Below are 24,844 nucleotides of genomic sequence, written 5' to 3' on the forward strand. Positions count from 1 at the left end.
CGACAACTAACGATCATTATCTTAAATTGTAAACTACGATCATTATCTTCAACTGTAAACTGAAAACTGCCATCATTATCTTCAACTGTAAACTGAAAACTGTGATCATTATCTTCAACTGTAAACTGAAAACTGCAATCATTATCTTCAACTGTAAAATGACAACTAACGATCATTCTCTTTAACTATTAACTGAAAACTGTGATCATTATCTTCAACTATAAACCGACAACTAACGATCATTATCTTCAACTGTAAACTGAAAACTGTGATCATTTTCTTCAACTATAAACTGACAACTAGCGATCATTCTCTTAAGTTATAAACTGACAGCGAGTGATCATTCTCTTCAACTTCAAACTGATAAGTGATTATTCTCTTCAACTGTAAGTCAACAGCGAGTGATAATTATCTTCAACTTTTAAACTCACTTGCGATCATTATCTTCGACTTTATACAACTATCGATCCTTATCGTCAACTATAAACTGACAACGAGCGATCATTCTCTTCAACTATAGACTGAAAACTGCTATAATTATCTTCAACTATAAACTGAAAAGTAGCGATCATTATCTTCAACTATAAAATGAAAACAAACAATCATTGGTTTCAACAATAAACTGACAATGAGCAATCATTCTCTTCAATTTTAAACTTACAATGATTGATCATTATCTTCAACTTTAAACTGATAATGAGTGGTCGTTATTTTCAACTTTAAACGGACAAGCGGTTATTCTCTTCAACTGTAGATTTACAGCGAGCGAACACTGTCTTCAACTTTAAACTGACTTGTGATAATTATCTTCAATCATAGTATAAACCGACAACTAGCGATCTCTATCTTTGACTATGAACTGCCAACTGGCAATCATTATCATCAACTGTAACTGAAAGCGAGCGATCATTATCATCAACAATAAACCGACAGCGAGCGATCATTATCATCAACAATAAACCGACAGCGAGCGATCATTATCATCAACAATAAACCGACAGCGAGCGATCATTATCATCAACTATAGACCAACAGCGAGCGATCATTATCGTCAACTATAAACCAACAGCAAGCGATCATTATCATCAACTATAAACCGAAAACAAGCGATCATTATCATCAACTATAAACCGAAAACAAGCGATCAGTATCTTCAACTTCAGACCAACAGCAAGCAATCATTATCTTCAACTATAAACTGAAAAGTGTGATCATTATCTTCAACTATAAACCAACAAACAATCATTCTCTTCAACTATAAACCAAGAACTAGCCATCATTATTCTCAAATATAAACAGACAACTAGGAATCATTCTCTTCAACAAAACCTGACAACTAGCGATCATTTTCTTCAATGGTCATTCTCTTCAACATTAAACTGAAAACAAAAAAAAAAGATCATAGAACTGACGTCATAAACACAACATGAAACGATCATAGAACTGACGTCATAAACAGAACAACTGTCTCAACTGTCAGAACATTCCTTGTGACACTGGTGACATTTTTAGTAAAAGTTAATGTCATGCTGGCATGCATGCATGTACACACACACACACACACACATAGGGTGCCACGCATACACATGCACACACACACACATAGACAAACACACATAGACACACACACTCACTAATTCACAATAACCGCCAAAACATTTCTACCAGAAAGTCTCAGTGAAAAATCTAACTAAAGCTCATGCCAGTTCTTGGGCATTTCAACAACTCCCCCCCCCCCACTCCTCTACACACACTTGAATGATCAAAACACACACACACACACACACACACACACATGCACACTCTGAGACACTGATGCAGACACATACACAGATACAGAAACACACACATACACAGACACAGAAACACACACATACACAGACATAGAACCCCCCCCCCCCCCACACACACACACAGTCAGTCACAGACACAAAACACCAAAGCTGGCAGATCTCAAAAGCCACTCTGGGTCACGCAGGCAACAAAGGTCAAGGTCAGGGGGATCAACTAGGTCGGGGGGTCAAGGCTGACCGTGTCGGAGGAGACGGCGGAGGAGACGACAGGGGGAGGAGGTGTGGGGGAAGGGGGGGTTTCCCACACAGCCAGTCCCCGAGACACCAGCTGTTCTGCCACATCCACTGTCTGAAACAGAGACAGACACCAGTTGTTCTGCCACATCCACTGTCTGAAACAGAGACAGACACCAGTTGTTCTGCCACATCCACTGTCTGAAACAGACACCAGTTGTTCTGCCACATCCACTGTCTGAAACAGAGACAGACACCAGTTGTTCTGCCACATCCACTGTCTGAAACAGACACCAGTTGTTCTGCCACATCCACTGTCTGAAACAGAGACAGACACCAGTTGTTCTGCCACATCCACTGTCTGAAACAGAGACAGACACCAGTTGTTCTGCCACATCCACTGTCTGAAACAGAGACAGACACCAGTTGTTCTGCCACATCCACTGTCTGAAACAGACACCAGTTGTTCTGCCACATCCACTGTCTGAAACAGAGACAGACACCAGTTGTTCTGCCACATCCACTGTCTGAAACAGAGACAGACACCAGTTGTTCTGCCACATCCACTGTCTGAAACAGAGACAGACACCAGTTGTTCTGCCACATCCACTGTCTGAAACAGAGACAGACACCAGTTGTTCTGCCACATCCACTGTCTGAAACAGAGACAGACACCAGTTGTTCTGCCACATCCACTGTCTGAAACAGAGACAGACACCAGTTGTTCTGCCACATCCACTGTCTGAAACAGACACCAGTTGTTCTGCCACATCCACTGTCTGAAACAGAGACAGACACCAGTTGTTCTGCCACATCCACTGTCTGAAACAGACACCAGCTGTTCTGCCACATCCACTGTCTGAAACAGAGACAGACACCAGTTGTTCTGCCACATCCACTGTCTGAAACAGAGACAGACAGACAGTGAAAGAGGGAGGGAACGCTGACCTGAAGACAACTGTTTATGTGTCATTAGCTGTAAAGCTCTAGTGACAAATCAGAACAAAAGTGGTGCCAAACAGATACAATGGAACAGAAAGCAAAAGCATATTTGAAGCAAAATAAACTACTAAGAGGAAAGCTACACTTTGGCACTTTGTGCTGTTCATGTAAAAAGTCCATGTGATGGGCAGGTAGCGTTTTTATTATTTTTTTAGTAGTTCATCTCTAAGGTTTGGACAGTACAGGGACAACAAAGTACACATAAATCATATAACTGAAGGAAACGATAGAGAGAAACACACTCACACCTCCCCCCTCCACCACCCCACCCCCACATGCAAACATACACACAGTGAACACACACACACACACACACACACACACACCACACACAGAGTACACACACACACACACAGATTGCACACACACAGAGTACACACACACACACACACACCACACACAGAGTACACACACACACACACACAGATTGCACACACACAGAGTACACACACACACACACACACCACACACGCACAGAGTATACACACACACACACACGCACACACACACACACACACACAGAGTATACACACACACACACACAAAGAGTATACACACACACACACAAACACACACAGGGCACACACACACACACACACAGAGTACACACACACACACACAAAGAATATACACACACACACACACACAGAGCACACACACACACAACGAGAGTATACACACACACACACACACACACGCACACACACACACACAGAGTACACACACAAAGAGTATACACACACACACACACACAAACACACACAGAGCACACACACACACATACAGACCCCCCCGCCCCCGCTACCCCCCACCCTCCCCCCCACCCACACACACAGCCTACCCACCGGGGACACAGCGTTGTCCACCAGGTGGACGCAGGGCCGGAGTTGTCCGGACGGCAGGGGCAGGTAATCCACGGTGCGTGCTGACAGGATTTTCCATTCGGCACAGTGAGTCAGTGCCTCAAACACCTCACAGGACTCCTCACTCCACTCCTCCCCTGCAACCACACACACACACACACAGACACACACACACACACACACACACAGAGCACACACACACACACACACACACAGAGCACACACACACACACACACACAGAGCACACACACGCACACACACACACACACACAGAGCACACACACACACACACACACACAGAGCACACACACACACACACACACACAGAGCACACACACGCACACACACACACACACACAGAGCACACACACACACACACACACAGAGCACACACACACACACACACACACAGAGCACACACACGCACACACACACACACACACAGAGCACACACACACACACACACACACACAGAGCACACACACACACACACAGAGCACACATACACACACACACACACAGAGCACAAACACACAAACACATACACACACAGAGCACAAACACACACACACACACACACAGAGCACACACGCACACACACAGAGCACACACACACACACACACAGAGCACACACACACACACACACACAGAGCACACACACACACAGAGCACACACACACACAGAGCACACACACACACACACACACACAGAGCACACACACATACATACACACACACACACACACATACACACATGTAAAGTCAAGAACAAGAACAACAAAAAGAACACACAAAAAACCCAAATCCATTACCCATGCATATCAGGAGAGCAAATAACAGAACAGATTAAAACAAAACCACATGTAAGAAGCAAAACAACAAAAAACAAAAACAAACCCCTCACCTGCAGGTCGGACGTTGGCCAGCTTGCATTCTATGGCCTGTACAGGTAACTTCTGGTATTCTGGCCTGGACACACACACACACACACACAAACACCATCTAAAATGACTTTCATGAACTGACATTAAATCAATGACCAACCAACACACACTCACACACAGCTCACACACACACAAACAAAAAACACACACTCACACACACACAGACATGCACACACACACACACACGCACACACTAACACCATCTAAAATCACTTTTGTGAATTGACACTAAATTAATGACCAACCAACATACACACACAACACACACAACTCACAAACATACACACACAGCTCACACACACACACACACACACTCACACACCGTCTAAATTGACTTTTGTGAATTGACGTTAAATTGACCAACCAACACACACACACACACACACACACACACAAAATACACACACACACACCATCTAAAATCACTTTAGTGAATTGACGTTAAATTAGTGACTAACACATACAAAGAAACACACACTCAGACATACCCACTCACACACACACATATAGACCCTACCCCCCCCACACACACACACTCACACTTACACACACACATAGCCCACCTACACCCCCACACACACCCACACACCTACTACACACACACCCCACATTCACACCCCTGACACATACACACCCAAACATATTTACACTCCCACACACAGACTGTCAGACACTCTCTCACACACACACATAGCCCCCCTACGCCCCCACGCACACCCCCCACATATAAACATCCATACACCCACACACACACCTTACCTCCTCCACACACACAACAACACCTTCACCCACCCACACGTACACACACACAACACTCCACCCACCCACCCCCACACACAACACCACCTTCACCCACCCACATATACACACACAACCCCCCACCCACTCACCTCCACACACAACACCACCTTCACCCACCCACATATACACACACACAACACCCCACCCATCCACCCACACACACACAACCCCCACTTCCCCCGCCATCCCCCACCCCACACACACAACAACACCTACACCCACACATACACACACAACCCTCCACCCACCCGCCCCCCTACACAACAACACCTACACCCACCCACATACACACAACCCCCCACTCTTCCACACACCTACACAACACCTTCACCCACCCACATACACACACAACCCCCCACTCCCCCCCCCCCCCCCACACACACACAACAACACCTACACTCACTCACATATATACACCCCCCCCCACACACACACAACAACACCTACACCCACCCAAATATACACACACACACACACACTATCCCCCCACCCACCCACACACACAACAACACCTACACCCACCCAAATATACACACACACACACACACTATCCCCCCCCCCACCCACACACAACAACACCTACACCCACCCAAATATACACACACACACACACACTACCCCCCCCCCCCCACCCACACACACAACACCACCTACACCCACCCACATACACACACACAACCCCTCACCCACCCAACCCCCCACAAGACACCACCTTCACCCCCCCACGCACACAACCCCCCCCCCCCCCCCCCCCACGCCCCCAGACCTCAGTTCCCTGACTGCCTCACGGTGCACCAGCCCGTTGTCTCCAAAGTCGAAGTAGTAGAGGTCCACCTGTCCCTGTTCGAAGCCCTCCACCCGCGCACGGTACCACAGGTTGTCCTCCGAGAAAGGGGCCGCAACCACGTCCCCCGCCTTCACCTCCCCCACCCGGTACTTCTGCAGACACGTGCACCGTCATCACCTTTCAGCGTCACCACCAGGGGAGCAATAGCTGGACTTTCAATCTGAGGGTACCAGCACCTGCTGGGTAAAGGGCGGAGATTTCTTTCCGATCTCCCAGGTCCACATATGTGCAGACCTGTCAGTGCCTGAACCCCCTTCCGGTGTATGTGCAAGCAGAAGATCAAATACGCACGTTAAAGATCCTGTAATCCATGTCAGTGTTCGGTGGGATGTGGAAACAAGAACATACCCAGCATGCACACCTCCAAAAACGGAGTGTGGCTGCCTACATGGCGGGGTACAAGATAAGCAAAAGGGTGACATGGAACATTGTAGGTCAGAGATGGCAGGAAGAAATAACCTGACAGGTGTTGGGGTCTCTACCTGTATCTACCTGACAGGTGTTGGGGTCTCTACCTGACAGGTGCTGGGGTCTCTACCTGTATCTACCTGACAGGTGTTGGGGTCTCTACCTGACAGGTGCTGGGGTCTCTACCTGACAGGTGTAGGGGTCTCTACCTGACAGGTGTTGGGGTCTCTACCTGACAGGTGTTGGGGTCTCTACCTGTCTATACCTGACAGGTGTTGGGGTCTCTACCTGACAGGTGTAGGGGTCTCTACCTGACAGGTGTTGGGGTCTCTACCTGTATCTACCTGACAGGTGTTGGGGTCTCTACCTGTATCTACCTGACAGGTGTTGGGGTCTCTACCTGACAGGTGTTGGGGTCTCTACCTGTATCTACCTGACAGGTGTTGGGGTCTCTACCTGTATCTACCTGACAGGTGTTGGGGTCTCTACCTGTATCTACCTGACAGGTGTTGGGGTCTCTACCTGTATCTACCTGACAGGTGTAGGGGTCTCTACCTGTATCTACATGACAGGTGTAGGGGTCTCTACCTGTATCTACCTGACAGGTGTTGGGGTCTCTACCTGACAGGTGTTGGGGTCTCTACCTGACAGGTGTTGGGGTCTCTACCTGTATCTACCTGACAGGTGTAGGGGTCTCTACCTGACAGGTGTTGGGGTCTCTACCTGACAGGTGTTGGGGTCTCTACCTGTATCTACCTGACAGGTGTTGGGGTCTCTACCTGTATCTACCTGACAGGTGTTGGGGTCTCTACCTGTATCTACCTGACAGGTGTTGGGGTCTCTACCTGTATCTACCTGACAGGTGTTGGGGTCTCTACCTGTCTCTACCCGACAGGTGTTGGGGTCTCTACCTGACAGGTGTAGGGGTCTCTACCTGTATCTACCTGACAGGTGTAGGGGTCTCTACCTGTATCTACCTGACAGGTGTAGGGGTCTCTACCTGACAGGTGCTGGGGTCTCTACCTGACAGGTGTAGGGGTCTCTACCCGACAGGTGTTGGGATCTCTACCTGACAGGTGTAGGGGTCTCTACCTGTATCTACCTGACAGGTGTAGGGGTCTCTACCTGACAGGTGTTGGGGTCTCTACCTGTATCTACCTGACAGGTGTAGGGGTCTCTACCTGACAGGTGTTGGGGTCTCTACCTGTATCTACCTGACAGGTGTTGGGGTCTCTACCTGTATCTACCTGACAGGTGTTGGGGTCTCTACCTGACAGGTGTTGGGGTCTCTACCTGTATCTACCTGACAGGTATTGGGGTCTCTACCTGCCCCTACCTGTGAGTTGTTGGGGTCGCTGTAGAAGACGCTCATGTCGTCTGTCATGGCGTCCAGGTTGAGGGCCTCGTGGCTGATCATCTGCAGCCAGAAATGCCCCGCATGCTCCACCGCCGAGACAAACACCTCCATCGTCTCCCGCACCGGCTCTGCACAGGGCACCAGGGGGCGACACTGGTCCCCGCTGTCCCACGATGCACCTGGAGGCTCCTCCGCTGCCAGTTCAACAGAGAGAGGGTGGGAGGGGGAGCGGGGGGTGGGGGGTGGGGGGCGGACATTGTGACGGTCAAAACAGAATGCGGCAATTTCCCACACGTTAAAACACAGACTCATTTTCTTCACACAAGTGGGTCAGAAAACAGAAAGAGAGAGAGAAACAAAGAACAGATCACTGAGGGTCATGGTTTGTGGCAGTGAGTTTCAGTTTCAGTTTTTCAAGCAGGCGTCACTACGTTCGGACAAATCCATATACGCTCCGGACATAGTCGTTGGTCTTGATGTGTTCGACCATCCTGCAGGGCACCATTCTTACTTGTGAAAGGGGGAAGAGGCCCCTTGATGTGTTTCCTGTGATGAGCCTCTCACCGTGAAACACGTGCTCCTTGACTGTTGGGATCTGCATGACGTTAGACACAGACATTACCCGGCGGTTTCTTTGAAGACTTTGTTTCGTGATGTCCCTCCGTGGGCGCTGATGGACTTCTTGAAAGAAGTGAACATTTTTAATCAGATTTGAAGGTTTTAAACTGTGAAAGTTTTTTTTTTTTTAAACTTTGAGTGGAAAGTTTGAAGTGGTGAATCGTTTTAATTGTTTGTTTTTTACCCTTGTAGTAGTTATTAACGTGGCGATAGCCTTGAGATGGCCTTAGTGGTCGGCGAGGCTCTCAGCACTATAATTTCATTTCAGGGCACCATCGAGGGCGGAAGAAAGAGGGGAAGACCAAGGAGAAGCTTGACAGATGGCATCAAGACCTGGACTCATCTGAAGATGCCAGAGCTGGTGTCAGAGGCCGAGAGCAGACCAGGCTGGAGGAGAGTGACGTCCGCTGCATCCATTGTGTCCCCCCCACGACCCGCTGGGTCACGGGACAAAAGATGATGAAGATGTCTAAAATCACTTTAGTGAAGATGTTAAATCAATGACCAACCTCCACAACCACCACACCCACCCTCCCACTGCAGGAAATGGAGACCTTACCTGTTGCTGAGGGCAACACTTCCTGTGTGGCCTGCTGAGGATTGTGGGTGGCGCCCCCTGGCTGCTCCCCATTGGTTGCCTTCGCTGCCGTCCTGCCGCGAAACTCCTCCTCCTCCATCACCTTCTCTGCGATCAGCGCCTGCACAGATAACGATAACGATGATAATGATGATGATTACTATTACTGTGGAGTGATGGCCTAGAGCTAATGCGTCCGCCTAGGAAGCGAGAGAATGTGAGTGCGCTGGTTCCAATCACGGCTCAGCTGCCGATATTTTCTCCCCATCCACTAGAGTGGTGGTCTGGACGCTAGTCATTCAGATGAGACGATAAACCGAGGTCCCGTGTGCAGCATGCACTTAGCGCATGTAAAAGAACCCACAGCAACAAGAGGGTTGTTCCTGGCAAAATTCTGTAGAAAAATCCACTTCGATAAGAAAAACAAATAAAACTGCACGCAGGAAAAAAAAAAATTAAAAAAAAGGGTGGCGCTGTAGTGTAGCGACGCTCTCTCCCTGGGGAGAGCAGCCCCTATTTCACACAGAGAAATCTGTTGTGATAAAAAGAAATACAAACACAAATAGAGCGCCGAATCTTGTGCAGGGACAAATCAAAGCGCTTTCACACCTGTCAGTCACACGCATGCAAAAACTCTCAACTGAAAACAAGGAAGAGGCAAGGGAGGGAGGCTGTCTTGTGAAGAGGTGGGTTTTAAGGCCAGACTTGAAAGAGCTGAGTGCGGAGACCTGAAGAAGAGGAGGAGGTAGCTCCTTCCAGGTGCAAGGTCCAGAGACCGAGAAAGAACGGCGGCTGACAGAGACCTCCGCCCTGTGATGAGAGCTTGGGGAGGTGAGTGTTGCTTTGTTTGAAGTGTGGAGCTGGGAGGTGAGTGTTGCTTTGTTTGAAGTGTGGAGCTGGGGGGGGGGGGGGGGAGGGGGGGTGAGTGTTGCTTTGTTTGAAGTGTGGAGCTGGGAGCTGGGAGGTGAGTGTTGCTTTGTTTGAAGTGTGGAGCTGGGAGCTGGGAGGTGAGTGTTGCTTTGTTTGAAGTGTGGAGCTGGGAGCTGGGAGGTGAGTGTTGCTTTGTTTGAAGTGTGGAGCTGGGGGGGGGGGGGAGGGGGGGGGAGTGTTGCTTTGTTTGAAGTGTGGAGCTGGGAGGTGTGTTGCTTTGTTTGAAGTGTGGGGCTGGGAGGTGTGTTGCTTTGTTTGAAGTGTGGGGCTGGGGGGTGAGTGTTGCTTTGTTTGAAGTGTGGAGCTGGGAGGTGAGTGTTGCTTTGTTTGAAGTGTGGAGCTGGGGGGGGGGGGGAGGGGGGGGTGAGTGTTGCTTTGTTTGAAGTGTGGAGCTGGGAGCTGGGAGGTGAGTGTTGCTTTGTTTGAAGTGTGGAGCTGGGAGCTGGGAGGTGAGTGTTGCTTTGTTGAAGTGTGGAGCTGGGGGGGGGGGAGGGGGGGGAGTGTTGCTTTGTTTGAAGTGTGGAGCTGGGGGGTGAGTGTTGCTTTGTTTGAAGTGTGGAGCTGGGGGGTGAGTGTTGCTTTGTTTGAAGTGTGGAGCTGGGGGGTGAGTGTTGCTTTCTTTGAAGTGTGGAGCTGGTGGTGGGGGGGGGGGGGGGGGGGTGAGTGTTGCTTTGTTTGAAGTGTGGAGCTGGGGGGGGGGGGTGAGTGTTGCTTTGTTTGAAGTGTGGAGCTGGGGGGTGAGTGTTGCTTTGTTTGAAGTGTGGAGCTGGTGGGGGGGGGGGGTGAGTGTTGCTTTGTTTGAAGTGTGGAGCTGGGGGGTGAGTGTTGCTTTGTTTGAAGTGTGGAGCTGGTGGGGGGGGGTGAGTGTTGCTTTGTTTGAAGTGTGGAGCTGGGTGGTGGGGGGGTGGGGGGAGTGTGCTTTGTTTGAAGTGTGGAGCTGGAGGGGGTGGGGGTGTGTGATTTGCTTTGTTTGAAGTGTGGAGCTGGAGGGGGGAGTGTTGCTTTGTTTGAAGTGTGGAGGTGGGGGGTGAGGGTGAGTGTTGCTTTGTTTGAAGTGTGGAGCTGGAGGGGGGTGGGTGGGTGTTGCTTTGTTTGAAGTGTGGAGCTGGGGGTGGGTGGGGGGGTGAGTGTTGCTTTGTTTGAAGTGTGGAGCTGAGGAGGGGGGGGTGAGTGTTGCTTTGTTTGAAGTGTGGACTGGAGGGGGGGGGTGAGTGTTGCTTTGTTTGAAGTGTGGAGCTGGGGGTGAGTGTTGCTTTGTTTGAAGTGTGGAGCTGGGGGGTGAGTGTTGCTTTGTTTGAAGTGTGGAGCTGGGAGGTGTGTGTTGCTTTGTTTGAATTGTGGAGCTGGGAGAGGTGAGTGTTGCTTTGTTTGAAGTGTGGAGCTGGTAGGGGAGTGTTGCTTTGTTTGAAGTGTGGATGCGGGAGGTGAGTGTTGCTTTGTTTGAAGTGTGGGGCTGGGAGGTGAGTGTTGCTTTGTTTGAAGTGTGGAGCTGGGAGGTGAGTGTTGCTTTGTTTGAAGTGTGGAGCTGGGAGGGGAGTGTTGCTTTGTTTGAAGTGTGGAACTGGGGGGTGAGTGTTGCTTTGTTTGAAGTGTGGAGCTGAGAGGTGAGTGTTGCTTTGTTTGAAGTGTGGAGCTGGGAGGTGAGTGTTGCTTTGTTTGAAGTGTGGAGCTGGGGGGTGAGTGTTGCTTTGTTTGAAGTGTGGAGATGGGAGGTGAGTGTTGCTTTGTTTGAAGTGTGGAGCTGGGGGGTGAGTGTTGCTTTGTTTGAAGTGTGGAGCTGGGAGGTGAGTGTTGCTTTGTTTGAAGTGTGGATGCGGGAGGTGAGTGTTGCTTTGTTTGAAGTGTGGAGCTGGGGAGGTGAGTGTTGCTTTGTTTGAAGTGTGGGGCTGGGAGGTGAGTGTTGCTTTGTTTGAAGTGTGGAGCTGGGGGGTGAGTGTTGCTTTGTTTGAAGTGTGGAGATGGTAGGTGAGTGTTGCTTTGTTTGAAGTGTGGATGCTGGGGGTGAGTGTTGCTTTGTTTGAAGTGTGGAGCTGGGAGGGGAGTGTTGCTTTGAAGTGTGGAGCTGGGGGTGAGTGTTGCTTTGAAGTGTGGAGCTGGGAGGGGAGTGTTGCTTTGTTTGAAGTGTGGAGCTGGGAGGTGAGTGTTGCTTTGTTTGAAGTGTGGAGCTGGGAGGTGAGTGTTGCTTTGTTTGAAGTGTGGAGCTGGGAGAGGGGTGTATATATTTTCTATATATCTTTTAACAACAGTTCCTCCATCCTCCTATTGTTTCCACCATCACCTCTCTCTCCCCCACCTCTCCTGCACACACACAGACACACACACAGACACACAACGCACAACACACTACAAACAACACACACAACTCAAACACACACTCATGCATCCCCACACAACACACCCACCCAAACAACACACACATACAAAAAACACACACTCCACAACACACACACACACTCCACAACACACACACACAAACACTGACAAACACACACACACACACATACACAAACACACACACTGACGAACACACACACACTGACAAACACACACTCACACACTCACAAACACACACACTCACACACACACACACTGACACATACTACACACACAACACATACACACACTAACATGCAAACACATACAACACACTGACAAACACACACACACACACACACACCCAAACAACACAAACACACACACACAAACACTATCCCCACCCCCCCACCCCTAACCACAACACCCCCCACTCCAAACTCCCCCCCCATCCCCCACCCCTAACCACAACACCCCACTCCAAACTCCCCCCCCCATCCCCCACCCCTAACCACAACCCCCCACACCCCACTCCAAACTCCCCCCCATCCCCCACCCCTAACCACAACACCCCACTCCAAACTCCCCCCCCATCCCCCACCCCTAACCACAACCCCCCACTCCAAACTCCCCCCCCCCATCCCCCACCCCTAACCACAACCCTCCACTCCAAACTCCCCCCCCCCATCCCCCACCCCTAACCACAACACCCCACTCCAAACTCCCCCCCCATCCCCCACCCCTAACCACAACCCCCCACACCCCACTCCAAACTCCCCCCCCATCCCCCACCCCTAACCACAACCCCCCCATCCCCCACCCCTAACCACAACCCCCCACACCCCATCCCCCCCCATCCCCCACCCCTAACCACAACACCCCACTCCAAACTCCCCCCCCCCATCCCCCACCCCTAACCACAACCCCCCACACCCCACTCCAAACTCCCCCACCCCACCCCTAACCACAACACCCCACTCCAAACTCCCCCCCATCCCCCACCCCTAACCACAACACCCCACTCCAAACTCCCCCCCCATCCCCCACCCCTAACCACAACACCCCCCACTCCAAACTCCCCCCCCATCCCCCACCCCTAACCACAACACCCCACTCCAAACTCCCCCCCCATCCCCCACCCCTAACCACAACCCCCCACACCCCACTCCAAACTCCCCCCCCCATCCCCCACCCCTAACCACAACCCCCCACACCCCACTCCAAACTCCCCCCCATCCCCCACCCCTAACCACAACCCCCCACACCCCACTCCAAACTCCCCCCCCCATCCCCCACCCCTAACCACAACCCCCCACACCCCACTCCAAACTCCCCCCCCATCCCCCACCTCTAACCACAACCCCCCACACCCCACTCCAAACTCCCCCCCCCCTCCCACACCCCTAACCACACAACCCCCCCACTCCAAACTCCCCCCCCCCCCCCCCGCCGCCACCCCCCCCCCACCAGCCTGTGTCTGACCTTTGCAGTCTGGATGTCCTTGTGTCCCCCCGTCAGGGTCACGACCCGTGGTCGGTCCTTCCCTGCGCTGTCCTGCGATCTGTCGATGAAGATCTTGCAGCGAGAGGCGCGGGACAGGCTGCGAATTGTCTCCCCTCCTCGTCCTGCCCGCGCCATCGTGACAACGGCGGCAACAATGACAGTTTTCAGGACAGTTTGAGTGGTAACGACACTGACTTAACAATAACAACGATAATTATGATACCAGTTTTCATGACAATTTGAGTGGTAACGACGCTGACCGTAACAATAACAACGATAATACTGATACCAGTTTTCGTGACAATTTGAGTGATAATGACACTGACTTAACAATAACAACGATAATAATGATACCAGTTTTCATGACAGTTTGAGTGATAACGACACTGACTTAACAATAACAACGATAATTATGATACCAGTTTTTGTGAAAATTTGAGTGATAATGACACTGACTTAACAATGATAATAATGATACTAGTTTTCGTGACAATTTTAGTAATAATGACACTGACTTAACAATACAACAATAACAGTTTTCATAACAATTTTAGTAATAATGACACTCATCATAACATACAACAATAATGATAACAGTTTTTTTTAAACAATTTTAGTAAAAATGACACTGACCTTAACAATACAATAGTTTTCGTAACAAGTTTTGTAATGGTTAACAAATATCAAAGAGTGGTAACTCTCTCCATATACAAGGTACACAACTTCAAGTCAGTGCTGCTTATGCTACCGATTCAGCTAGCACACAGGTAAATAAAAGGTACATTGGAACAAACCCAGACACTTCCTCAAAAAAAGAAGTGCCGGGCTTGTCCTTATACCGATCATTTGACATGTGCACACAGCAGCAAAGACAGAAGAAATGTGCAAACACAAATCAGCTTTTATTCAAGACTGGCATAGCCTCTTTAATCCTGAACAAGCCACGCAGAACACATGGACAATACAGAACAAACACATGGTTGCCTCGGTGGTTTTTCAACTTGAAATTAACAAACAATGAGGCCAGGAGATGAAATGATTAACAAATAGTGGAGAGTGGTAACTCTCTCCATTCACAAGGTACACAACTTCAAGTCAGTGCTGCTTACACTACTGATTCAGCTAGCACACGGGTAAATAAAAGGCACACCGGACCAGTTTTCATAACAATTTTAATAATAATGATACTGACCAGAACAATAACAATGATAATAATAATAATAACAGTTTTCATTACTGGTCACTACAGAAAACAGTGACTGCACTTGGCTTTTCAAAGTCAGTGACCCCAATGATCAGAATGACGACGACGATATGTATACATTTTAGTGCCTATCCTTGGTCTGATGCACCGACCAAAACAGCAGTACACAAGTACCGACCAAAACAGCAGTACACAAGTACCGACCAAAACAGCAGTACACAAGCACCGACCCAAAACAGCAGTACACAAGCACTGACCAATCAGACGGCCCAGGCAGTACGCCGGCACGGTGATCTCCTCGGAGACGATGACGGGCATGTCGGCCACCACCTGCCGGATGAGCACCTCGGCTCTCTGGGCCGACTCGCTTTCCCCGCGGATGAAGACGGTGCGCTCCTCCGCATCGCCCCCTGTGGCGTCACCACGCTCCGAAAACGACACCTTGGTGCCCGTCTCCTCCTCGATCTGACAGAGAGGCTGTCTGGTCAGTGTGTGTGTGTGTGTGTGTGTGTGTGTGTGAGTGTGAGTGTGCGTGTGTGTGTGTGAGTGTGTGTGTGCGTGTGTGTGTGTGTGTGTGTGCTATCACCACGCTCCGAAAACGACACCTTGGTGCCCGTCTCCTCCTCGATCTGACAGAGAGGCTGTCTGGTCAGTGTGTGTGTGTGTGTGTGTGTGTGTGTGTGTGTGTGTGTGCTATCACCATGCTCCGAAAACGACACCTTGGTTCGACAGGGAGAGTGTCTGGTCAGTGTGTGTGTGTGTGTGTGTGTGTGTGTGTGTGTGTGTGTGTGTGCGTGTGTGTGTGTGTCTGGTCTGTGTGTGTGTGTGTGTGTGTGTGTGTGCGCGCTATCACCACGCTCCGAAAACGACACCTTGGTTCGACAGGGAGAGTGTCTGGTCAGTGTGTGTGTGTGTGTGTGTGTGTGTGTGTGTGTGTGTGTGTGTGTGTGTGTGTGTGTGTGTGTGTGTGTGTGTGTGTGTGTGTGTGTGTGTGTGTGTGTGTGTGTGTGCGTGTGTGTGTGTGTCTGGTCAGTGTGTGTGTGTGTGTGTGTGTGAGTGTGAGTGTGTGTGTGTATGTGTTTGTGTCTGGTCAGTGTGTGTGTGTGAGTGCGTGTGCGTGTGCGTTTGTGTGTGTGTGTTTATTTCGGCACAAACGACACGGGAACAAATTCAGTTCTGGTTTTCCTGTGTGTTGCACAAGAGAGAGAGAGAGAGAGAGAGAGAGAGAGAGAGAGAGAGAGAGAGAGAGAGAGAGAGCGAGCAAGCGAAAGAGAGACAGAGACAGAGAGCGAGCGAGAGAGAGAGAGAGAGAGACAAAGAGAGCGAGCGAGAGAGAGAGAGGGAGAGACAGAGAGAGCGAGCGAGAGAGAGAAAGAGAGGGGCAGAGAGAGCGAGTGAGCGAGAGAGAGAGACAGAGACACAGACAGAGGTCAAATGGTATTAACCAAACCACAAAATTTCTTTCTTTGAACGCACAGTGAGTGAACCTAGCCAAAGACCTGAAACTCGCCGATAAACTTGCTTTAAATTCGTGCGTGAGGGGTTTATCAATAGAATTGATCAATCTGTTTCTCAAGGCTGCGTAAAGAGGACACGTTATCAATAGAATTGATCAATCTGTTTCTCAAGGCTGTGTAAAGAGGACACCCAAAAGCGCCAACACTGACTACACAACCATGAAAAAAACAACGACAAACCATTGAGCCCGGCATGGAAACACAAGATTGAAAAGCACGGAAAGTCTACAAAGAAAGAAAACAGGGAACACACACAGGCACACAGACACACACACACAAGAAACAATACACACACACTCTCACATTCACACAAAAGAAACCACACACACACACAAACACACACAATTAACACACACACTCACAAAACCAACAACAGAAAAAAACAAAACAAAAAAACAAAACAAAAAACAAAAACAAAAAACAAACCAGCAACACACACACACACAACACACGCACATACGCGCACAACACACACACACACACACAAGACACTCACACAACACACGCACACACACAAAACACATACTCACACACACAACAAACACGCACACAACACACACACACTTACACACACACACACACACACATACACACACACACACAACACACGCACACACACACTCCCTCACCTCCTCCTCCTCTTCGCTCTGTACAGACGCCATGATTCCAGTGAATGCCTCAGTACTTCACAACCCCCCCCCCTCCCCGCCCCCCCTCCACACCCCAACACACACACACACAGTCAGCAGGAACCAGTGTCTGGTGTGACCTTTCACCCCCCCACAGCGAAGAGTTGAGTCCCTTGCACAAGTGATGCGAACTTTCGGTAAAAGGTGTTCAGTTGTTTCAACACTTCTCAACACACTCGGAGGTCCGACTGTCTCAAATTGTGGGATGGATATGGATCTTCTTCAATCGTCAAATCTGCTGTCCTTTGGGGCAAAAGACATTTTTCAGTCCTCAAATCTCTTGTCCTCTGGGGCAATGGCACTGTTCAATCCTCAGATGTAATGTCCTGTTGGGAAAAGGCATGTTTCAATTGTCAAATCTACGGTCCTCTGGGGGAAAATAAAGACCTTTCAGTAGTGAAATCTGTTGTCCTACAAGAAATAACAAGCTTTCAATAGTGAAATCTGTCGTCCGTGGAAAGAAAAAGACCTTTCAAAAGTCACGCAAACTGTTCACGTAGTGTTCGGAAGTGTGTGTGTGTGTGTGTGTGTGTGTGTGTGTGTGTGTGTGTGCGCGCGCGCGCGCGCGCGTGTGTATGTGTGCGTGCATGCGTGTGTGCACGCGCGCGCGCGTGTGGAAGTGTGTGTAGGGCCCTGAGAGAGACAGGGGTGTCTCAACACACGTCTCAGTTCTCAGCTCAACACAGCAGTGCGGAGTGGTCAGTGGCTGGAGGGGTAGGGGTGCGGTAGGGGGGATGGGGGGTGCTGTCATGTCCACCCCCCGCCCACTGTGCCGGCCTCCTATGACACGCCCACACCCCTGCCTGCACAGGACCTCGTCACAAACCCTCACAATGATGACGTCACAAACCCTCACAATGACGTCACAAACACCTCACAATGATGACGTCGCAAACTCCTCATAATGGTGACGTCACAAACCCCTCACAATGATAACGTCAGAAAACGTCATCACGTCGTTTGAAGTGCTGTCATGTCATCACGTCGTTTGAAGTGCTGTCATGTCACCACGTCGTTTGAAGTGCTGTCATCAAGTCGTTTGAAGTGCTATCTTCACGTCGTTTGAAGTCCTGTCATGTCATCACGTCGTTTGAAGTGCTATCACCACGTCGTTTGAAGTGCTGTCATCACGTTGTTTGAAGTACTGTCATGTCATCACGTCGTTTGAAGTGCTGTCATCACGTCGTTTGAAGTGCTATCATCACGTCGTTTGAAGTCTTGTCATGTCATCACGTCGTTTGAAGTGCTATCACCACGTCGTTTGAAGTGCTGTCATCACGTCGTTTGAAGTGCTGTCATCACGTCGTTTGAAGTGCTATTATCAAGTCGTTTGAAGTGCTATTATCAAGTCGTTTGAAGTGCTATCATCACGTCGTTTGAAGTGCTGTCATCACGTCGTTTGAAGTGCTATCATCACGTCGTTTGAAGTGCTATCATCACGTCGTTTGAAGTGCTGTCATCACGTCGTTTGAAGTGCTGTCATCACGTCGTTTGAAGTGCTATCACCACGTCGTTTGAAGTGCTGTCATCACGTCGTTTGAAGTGCTATCTTCACGTCGTTTGAAGTGCTGTCATCACGTCGTTTGAAGTACTGTCATGTCATCACGTCGTTTGAAGTGCTATCACCACGTCGTTTGAAGTGCTGTCATCACGTCGTTTGAAGTGCTGTCATCACGTCATTTGAAGTGCTGTCATCACGTCGTTTGAAGTGCTATTATCACGTCGTTTGAAGTGCTGTCATCACGTCATTTGAAGTGCTATTATCACGTCGTTTGAAGTGCTGTTATCAAGTCGTTTGAAGTGCTGTCATCACGTCGTTTGAAGTGCTATTATCACGTCGTTTGGAGTGCTGTCATCATGTCGTTTGAAGTGCTATTATCACGTCGTTTGAAGTGCTGTCATCATGTCGTTTGAAGTGCTATTATCACGTCGTTTGAAGTGCTGTCATCATGTCGTTTGAAGTGCTATTATCACGTCGTTTGAAGTGCTGTCATCATGTCGTTTGAAGTGCTGTCATCATGTCGTTTGGAGTGCTGTCATCAAGTCGTTTGAAGTGCTATTATCACGTCGTTTGAAGTGCTATTATCAAGTCGTTTGAAGTGCTATTATCAAGTCGTTTGAAGTGCTGTCATCAAGTCGTTTGAAGTGCTGTCATCACGTCGTTTGAAGTACTATCATGTCATCACGTCGTCTGAAGTGCTATCACCACGTCGTTTGAAGTGCTGTCATCACGTCGTTTGAAGTGCTGTCATCACGTCGTTTGAAGTGCTATCACCACGTCGTTAAGTGCTGTCATCACGTCGTTTGAAGTGCTGTCATCAAGTCAGTGCTATCATCACGTCGTTCGAAGTGCTGTCATCACGTCGTTTGAAGTGCTATTATCACGTCGTTTGAAGTGCTTTTAAACCAGGGTTTTTTAAAAAGGGGCATCCCCACGTCTTTAATTTGCTTTCCATAAGGGTCTTTTTAAAAAGGGGGCAAAATCACACGTCGTTCGAAGTGCTTATAAATCCGCATTTGGTGCAACCCAGGGTCATTTGAAAGTGCTAAAACCAGGGTCTTTTTAAAGTGGGTAAATCACTGTTTAAAAGGTGCTGTCATTACCCCGTTTAAAATGCGGGGCCCTTTCCAGGGGTCTTTTCGAAGTGCTATCATCAGTCTTTTAAAAAAAGTGCTTTCCCCACCCCTTTTTAAAAGTCTTTTGCCCCGGGGGAAAAGGGACAAAAGGCCACTCATGGGGAATCCCCCCCCGGGTTGTTTCCCACGGGGCCCAGAAGTTTTCCCCACAGGGAACTTTTTCCTTTTTTTTTCCCTTCCCCCGTTTTGCGGAAAGTGCCCCTCGCCGGTACCCCTTTTCTGACCAAAAAAGCCCGGGGGGGTTGGGGGGACACTTTCTTCAGTTTTTCTTCCTGTTTGTTTTTTCTGGCAGGGAAAGCTTTTGGTGGGGGGGCGGGGAAACCCAGTTCCCAAATTGGCTTTCACACATACCCACAAAAACAAATCTGGGGGGAAAAAAAGGGGAGGGGAAAACCCTTTAGTAAACTTCCGGGGAAAAGGGCAAAAGAAGGGGTGGGAGGGAAATTTCCGGGGACCCGGAATCACCCTGAGGACCTTTCGGGGCCCTTTGGAAGCACCCGGGAGGTTTTTTTCCACCCCCCTTGAAGCAAACAGAGTTCCCTTTTTCGGGGACCCAAGGCACACGTGGGGGTTTTTAATAAAGCCTGAAGCACCCGAGGTATTTTCAAAACCCTGAAGCACCCCTTTGGGTTTTAAACCTTTCTTCAGACCCTTAAAAAAACCCCCCCCCCCCCCCCCCTTTCCGGGGGGTTTTAACCATCGGGGCCCCCTGAAGCAAAAACCCGGGGTTTTATTCAGCCCAGAAGCCAACCTGGGGTTTTCCCTTTTTAACACCTGGGTTTAACCTTCCCCACACGGGCCCACAAAAGGGGAATTTCCCTTTCCCCCCCGGGAAGCACCTTTTTGGAGGTCCCTCTGGGACCCAAACCCACATTTGGGGTCCCTTTTTCACCCCCTGAAGAAACACTTTTGAAAACCCTTTTCAGACCCGGGAACCCAAACTTTGGATTTTCCCTTATCCCCTTTTGGAAAGCACCCCTGAGGTCCCTTTCAAAACCCTGAAGCCCCACCGGGAGGTTCCCCGGGGACCGGGAAGGGGAAACCCCTGGGGTACGTTTCACCCCTGGGGAAACCTTTTTCACAAAAATTGAACAAAACCTGAGGTACCTTTAAAACCCCCAAAAAGCCACCTAAAGGTTACCTTTCACAACCAGGGGGTTTTCCCTTTTACACACCAGAAGCACCCCTTGGGGGTCCCTTTCCCAACCAGAAGACCCCTGAGGTCCCTTTTAACACACTGAACCCCAAAAACCCTAAAGGTCCCTTTTTCCAGCCCCTAAAGGGCAAAAACCTGGGGTTTCCTTTCCCCCACTAAAAGGCACACCTGGGGGCCCTTTTCACACCTTTTGGGGGTTTCCCTTTCACCCCCTGGGGCACCCCTGGGTATTTTTCACACCCTAAAGGGCACCCCGGGGTTTAACCTTTCCCACGGGGAACCCCTTGGGGGTCCCTTTTTCGGGCCCCTGAAGCACCCCTTGGGGTTCCCCTTTACCCCCATGGGGAAACCCCCTGAGGAAACCTTTCGGGCCCCCTTGAACACACCTGAGGTCCCTTTCACACCCCTTTGGGGGGTACCTTTCAAAATGGGGGGCACAACCTGGGGTTTTTACCTTTTCACACCTGAACCCCCACCTGATTTTAACCTTTTTTCACCCCCCCTTTTGGGGGCCAACCTGGGGAAAACCTTACGGGAACCCTGAAGCACATGGGGTTTCCTTTTCGGGACCCTAAAACCACCCCTGGGGTTTTTAACCTTTTCAGCCCCTGAAGCCCCAACCGGGGTTTTACCTTTAAATACCCGGGGCCCCAAAACCGGGGTTTTACCTTTCACCCCCTGAAGCACCCCTGGGGTTTATTTTCACCCCACCTGGGGTTTCCCTTCCCACACCCCTTTTGGGGTTTTATTTTTCCCAAACCCTGCCCCCCCAAACTGAAAAAAGGGGTGGGGGGTTTTTTCGTCGCTTTTCCTCCATGCCAAAAATCCCGCATGGAAAAAACGGGAAACCCCATTTCAGTCACCCAGCAGTGAGTCAACATCGTCGGGTCAGTCAGTGGGGGGGAGGAGAAGGAAAAAAAAAACCCTCAGCGCCCCGGGGGAGTTTCCCTAAACGGGGGGTTCCACATTTTTAAAGGGGGGACCCCAATGTCCCACGTTCAGGGGCGCATTTTTAACACAAAACCCCCAAACTTTTGGACTGCTGGGGGGGGGGTTTTCCACGGATGGGGGGGGGAGGGGGGGGGGGGAGGGGGGGTTTGGGGGGAGGAAAAGGGGGGAGGGAGGTGGGGGTCCCGGGGCGCGGGGGCAGCGGGGGACGGGGGCACCGTGAGGGTTCACCCCGGGAAAAAAAAAAAACCCCTTTTTTTTTCCCCCAAAAGGGGGAACTACTGCCGGCCCCCTCACCTGGGAAAGGGGGGCCTTTTAATAAAATTTTCAGGGGGAAAGGGGGGGGGGGGGGGGGGAAATTTTGGGGGGGGGGGGGGTGGGGGGGGGGGGTTTGGGGGGGGGTTTGGGAAATTTTGGCGACTTTTTTTTTTTGGGGGGGGGGGGAAGGGGGGGGGGGGAAAAAAAATTTTTAAAAAAAAAACCCCCATTCCCCTCGCAAAAAAAGGGCCCCCTCCCCCCCTCCCCCCTGCCCACCCACCCACCCCCGCCTTTCCCCATGGTAAAAAAAATTTTAAAAAAACCCCCATATAAAATTAAAAAATTTAAAAAAAAAAAAAAAAAAAATTTAAGTTATTCTTTTAAAAACAACAATAAAAATTTACAACCTTTCCCCCCCCCCTCCCCCTCCTCCCCCTTATTTTTAAACTTAAAACCAAAATGTTTTTTTCAGAACCCTTTTTGGTCTGGGACCTATTCAAAGGGAAAGGGTTTTCTTTTTCGTTTTTGAAATTGAAGGCATTTTTATGAGAAAGGGGCCCCATGTTGAGGTAAATGTTTGGGGGCCCAAATTTTTAAATAAAAACCGAATGCCCAGAAAACCCAAACCCCTGTGGGGAATTTTTGGGCTTCATCCCCAAATTTTTTTAGACCCCTAAATTTTTTTTTACCTTTTGGGGTTAATTTCCAGGGTTTTTGGGGGGGCCCGAAAAGAGAGAGAGAGAGGAGGAGGAGGAGAAGCAAGATGGGGCCCAGGGTTTTTTTAGGGGACTGAACCCTGCTTAAAAATCAGAAAAAAAGAAAACAAAACCAAAATACGGTTGAAACCCAACAAAAAAAGGGGTTTAAACAAAATTTTTACTAATGGTAAAAAATCTTTCCCAAAACCCGCCCCCAAAAATTTCCCGGTTTAAATTGGGTTTTGAAAGTAATTTGGGAAATTGTTTTTTAAAAACCCAAATCAGGTTTTTTTGGGGGGAAACTTTTTTAAATTTTTGGTTTTGGAAAAAAATTTTGGGGGCCTCTTGAGCCCAATTTCAAAAAAACCTTTAACATTTTTTTTCTAAAAACGGCAAACAAAAATTTTGGGCTTACCGGGCAACAGGGAAGGGGTAATTTGCTATAAAAAGGGTTGGGGGTCCCAAAATGTTTTTTCCCAGGGGTAAAAAAAAAGGGCCCCGAAATTAGTGAGCTCATCAAGGAAAACCAAAAAGTTTAAGCAGGGGGGATTTTCCCCGGGCCCTTATGATGGGGACGGGTTTTTTAGAGCTTTGGGGTAATGCGGGGGCAGGAAAGAAAGGGGGGACTAGGGTTTTTTAAAACCCGGGAAAAAAAACTTTTGGGAACCCAATTTTGGCTTTTGGGCCGTAATGTCGGAAAAAAACTGCAATAAAGGGTTTAACTTCTTCTTTTTTCTTCTCCCGTTCATTTAAAAAAGCACGGGGAGTGGGTTTTTACGGTGTATGACCGTTTTACCCCGCCATGTAGGCAGCCATACTCCGTTTTCGGTGGTGTGCATGCTGGGTATGTTCTTGTTTCCATAACCCACCGAACGCTGACATGGATTACAGGATCTTTAACGTGCGTATTTGATCTTCTGCTTGCGTACACACACAAAGGGGGTTCAGGCACTAGCAGGTCTGCACATATGTTGACCTGGGAGATCGTAAAAATCTCCACCCTTTACCCACCAGGCGCCGTCACCGTGATTCGAACCCGGGACCCTCAGATTGACAGTCCAACGCTTTAACCACTCGGCTATTGCGCCCGTCAAGCGTAACAAAATACGAAGAAATCGTACCAGTTGGCATGTGTGCATAACCCATGAGAACATAAGTCGTCTCAAGCCACCATTTTGTGTTGACCTTTCCATGGTTTGAAGGGCCTAAAACGGAAACAGCACTTACAGCTTTCTGATTGGCTCAGGTCGAAAGATCACGTCACTGCAGACGATTTTTCGGACTCGCAAGATGGCGGCACGTTTGTTTAGCAACTGATTCCGCATCAAAGCTGAGAAAAATAACCCTCAAAATTTAGAGTCGACAACCGCTGAAAACTGGTTACAACATTCGCTAATAGTAGCATCATGTATGCACGAACATTGCCATTGCAATAGGTCCCTGAATGTGGAGTGCTAAAATTGGACTTACACTAATGATAAAAATGATGATATCCAAAAGACGACGACGATGATGAAGAAGAAGAAATAAATTAATAATAATAAC

The 24,844-nt window shown here is 49.3% G+C and overlaps 1 protein-coding gene across 1 annotated transcript in view; it reads right to left on the minus strand.

Moving 5' to 3' along the window:
- LOC143278032 (uncharacterized) overlaps positions 1-24,844 on the minus strand; it is a 106,104-nt gene that overhangs the window by 64,635 nt on the left and 16,625 nt on the right. Inside the window, exons 4-11 of the mRNA XM_076583044.1 lie at positions 15,654-15,861; positions 14,172-14,314; positions 9,429-9,567; positions 8,231-8,445; positions 6,406-6,578; positions 4,799-4,863; positions 3,875-4,029; positions 2,032-2,142 (exon numbers count right to left, since the gene is read on the minus strand). Of these exons, the coding sequence (XP_076439159.1) occupies positions 2,032-2,142; positions 3,875-4,029; positions 4,799-4,863; positions 6,406-6,578; positions 8,231-8,445; positions 9,429-9,567; positions 14,172-14,314; positions 15,654-15,861 (1,209 nt within the window). The remainder of the gene's footprint in view (positions 1-2,031; positions 2,143-3,874; positions 4,030-4,798; positions 4,864-6,405; positions 6,579-8,230; positions 8,446-9,428; positions 9,568-14,171; positions 14,315-15,653; positions 15,862-24,844) is intronic.

This window comes from Babylonia areolata, chromosome 35 (assembly GCF_041734735.1).
Source record: "Babylonia areolata isolate BAREFJ2019XMU chromosome 35, ASM4173473v1, whole genome shotgun sequence".
Classification (NCBI taxonomy): domain Eukaryota; kingdom Metazoa; phylum Mollusca; class Gastropoda; order Neogastropoda; family Buccinidae; genus Babylonia; species Babylonia areolata.